This window comes from Calidris pugnax, unplaced genomic scaffold (genome assembly GCF_001431845.1).
Source record: "Calidris pugnax isolate Ruff unplaced genomic scaffold, ASM143184v1 scaffold498, whole genome shotgun sequence".
NCBI classification, from domain to species: domain Eukaryota; kingdom Metazoa; phylum Chordata; class Aves; order Charadriiformes; family Scolopacidae; genus Calidris; species Calidris pugnax.
This window is the reverse complement of record NW_015091244.1, coordinates 103,781-105,817: the sequence shown is the minus strand read 5'-3', so window position 1 is coordinate 105,817 and position 2,037 is coordinate 103,781. Positions and strand designations below refer to the sequence as shown.

Below are 2,037 nucleotides of genomic sequence, written 5' to 3'. Positions count from 1 at the left end.
AAAAAAAAAAACAAAACCAATTTTTTATTATTTTCTTCGGCAAAAATGGTCGTTTCTCGATCCATCGGCTTCAATGAGGATTCCTCCTCTTCCTCCTCCTCCTCCTCCTCCTCCTCGGAGGGATGGTGGGAATCCCGGCTCTTCCCAAGGGAATCCGGGATGGGCTCCACTAAGAGTGGACTTCACAACCCCCCCAGGACCCCCCCAAAATGGGGGAGGAATTTTTTGGGGGGGGAGTTGAGTTGAGATTGCGGGGTCAAATCCGCCGATTTTCGTCTCCATCGTCGCCTCCGGAGGGTCGGAGCCTCGGAAAAAGATGGAATTTTAAAAAAAAAAAAAAAAATCCCAATCTGGCCAGAATTTTTTTTTTCCATTTAAATCCTCTTTTTAACCCAAATTCCTCCTCCTCCTCTTCCCCCCCGGGATGAGGAGGGTCCGGCCCCTGGTTCCTGCGAAAGCGGAGCATTTTGGGCAATTTTCCTGGATTTTTCCATTTCTTGCCTTTTTTTTTTTTTCTTATATCCTGGGATTCCTTCGGGATTTTCCATGATAGATAATTATAATAATAATAATAATATTTTGATTAATTTTTTTCCCCACTATTTTAAGACTCGTCCGACATCGAGGCGGTTTTCCCCGTTTTCCTACAAAAAACCTTCTTTTTTCATTGTTTTTCCGTCTTTTTTTTTTATTTATTTATTTTCCATAGGGAGAAGATCCTTTCACGGATGAAATCCCGGATCAGGAGGTGGAGGAGGCTTTGGAAGGAGGAGAAGGAAGCGCCGCCGTCGAGGCCGGGGAGGGAGAAAACACCGGAGGAAACGCCCCCCCCACCGAAACGCCGGAAATTCCCCCGGATTTTCCCAAAAATGAGGAATTTCTGAAAAATCTGGGAGACGAGGATCCCCCCAAACCCCTCCTGATGCCCCCGTTCCTGCAGGACGACGAGCCGGAGGTGACGCCGGAGGCGACAGCGGAAGAAACGCCCTCGGAAGCTCCGCAAGAAACCCCCCAAAATCCTCCAAAAACGGCCGTTTCACCCCAAAACGAACCTGAGGGTGGGGCTGGAAAAGAGGAGGAGGAGGAGGAGGAGGAAGAGGCTCCTCCGGCGCCGCAGCCGGAAGAACTGTGAATATTTCCCAAGGTGATGACACACATCGATGGGGTTTGGGTGGGTGTTTTTTGGGGGGATTTATTCTTATTTTTACCCTTTTTTGAGCGCAGCACCCAAATTTGGCCGATTTGGGGTAAATTAAGGGGAGGATTTTTTTTTTCTTTAAAATTGAGGGGTTTTTTCCTCATTTTCTCGCCGATTCTTTTCATTTTAGGACGAAGAAGCGGCAGGATCGTCCCCTCCGAAACCCGCCGGCTGCTGGGGGGCGGGGGGGGGGCCGCCGGCTGCGGGGGGGGGGGGGGGGGGGACGGACACACACACGTTTTTTGGGGCAATTTTAGAAAGAAAAAGGAAAAAAAAAATACCAAAAAAAATAAACCCCCAAAAAGTTGAGATTTGGAAAAATAATAAAAAGCATCGATTCCACCCCAGCGGCTCTTTGGGTTTTAAATGCAGCGATGACCTTTTCCCCCCCAAAAAAATCCTCATTTTGGGCAAATTTTGATGGTTCTTTTCCCTAAAAAAATGGAATTTTTCCTCTTGGAAAATATATTTATTTCCATTTCTTTCCATTTCTGGGTGAAAATTTGGGGGATTAATTAGTTAATTGTGTTAATTAGCTCTGAAAACGAGGCGGTTGGTTGCGCAGGGGCTTCACTCTGGGTGAAAAAAATATTAATTTTGCCCCCCCCCACCCCTAAAAAAACCCTTTTTTGGCAAAATTTGCAGCTCGTGGCTCCCCCTCTTCTGCCCTCAAAGCCCTTTTCTGAATGATTCACCCAATTTACCTGATTCCTAAAGAATTCACCCCAAAAAAGCAGGAAGCCTTGATGGGGGGAGGTTGGCCACTGGGGGTTTTTTAACCAAAATGGCTTTTTTTTTCCCCAAAATGGGGAAATTCGTAGGTTCAAATAGAGAATTGT

General features: G+C 46.7%; 1 protein-coding gene across 1 annotated transcript in view; it reads left to right on the top strand.

Moving 5' to 3' along the window:
* AKAP8 (A-kinase anchoring protein 8) overlaps nt 1-1,680 on the top strand; it is a 28,779-nt gene extending 27,099 nt beyond the window's left edge. Inside the window, 3 exon segments of the mRNA XM_014960093.1 lie at nt 710-1,144; nt 1,329-1,381; nt 1,412-1,680. Coding sequence (XP_014815579.1) covers nt 710-1,132 — 423 coding nt within the window. The 3' untranslated portion in view covers nt 1,133-1,144; nt 1,329-1,381; nt 1,412-1,680.
* The last annotated feature ends 357 nt before the right edge of the window (nt 1,681-2,037 follow it).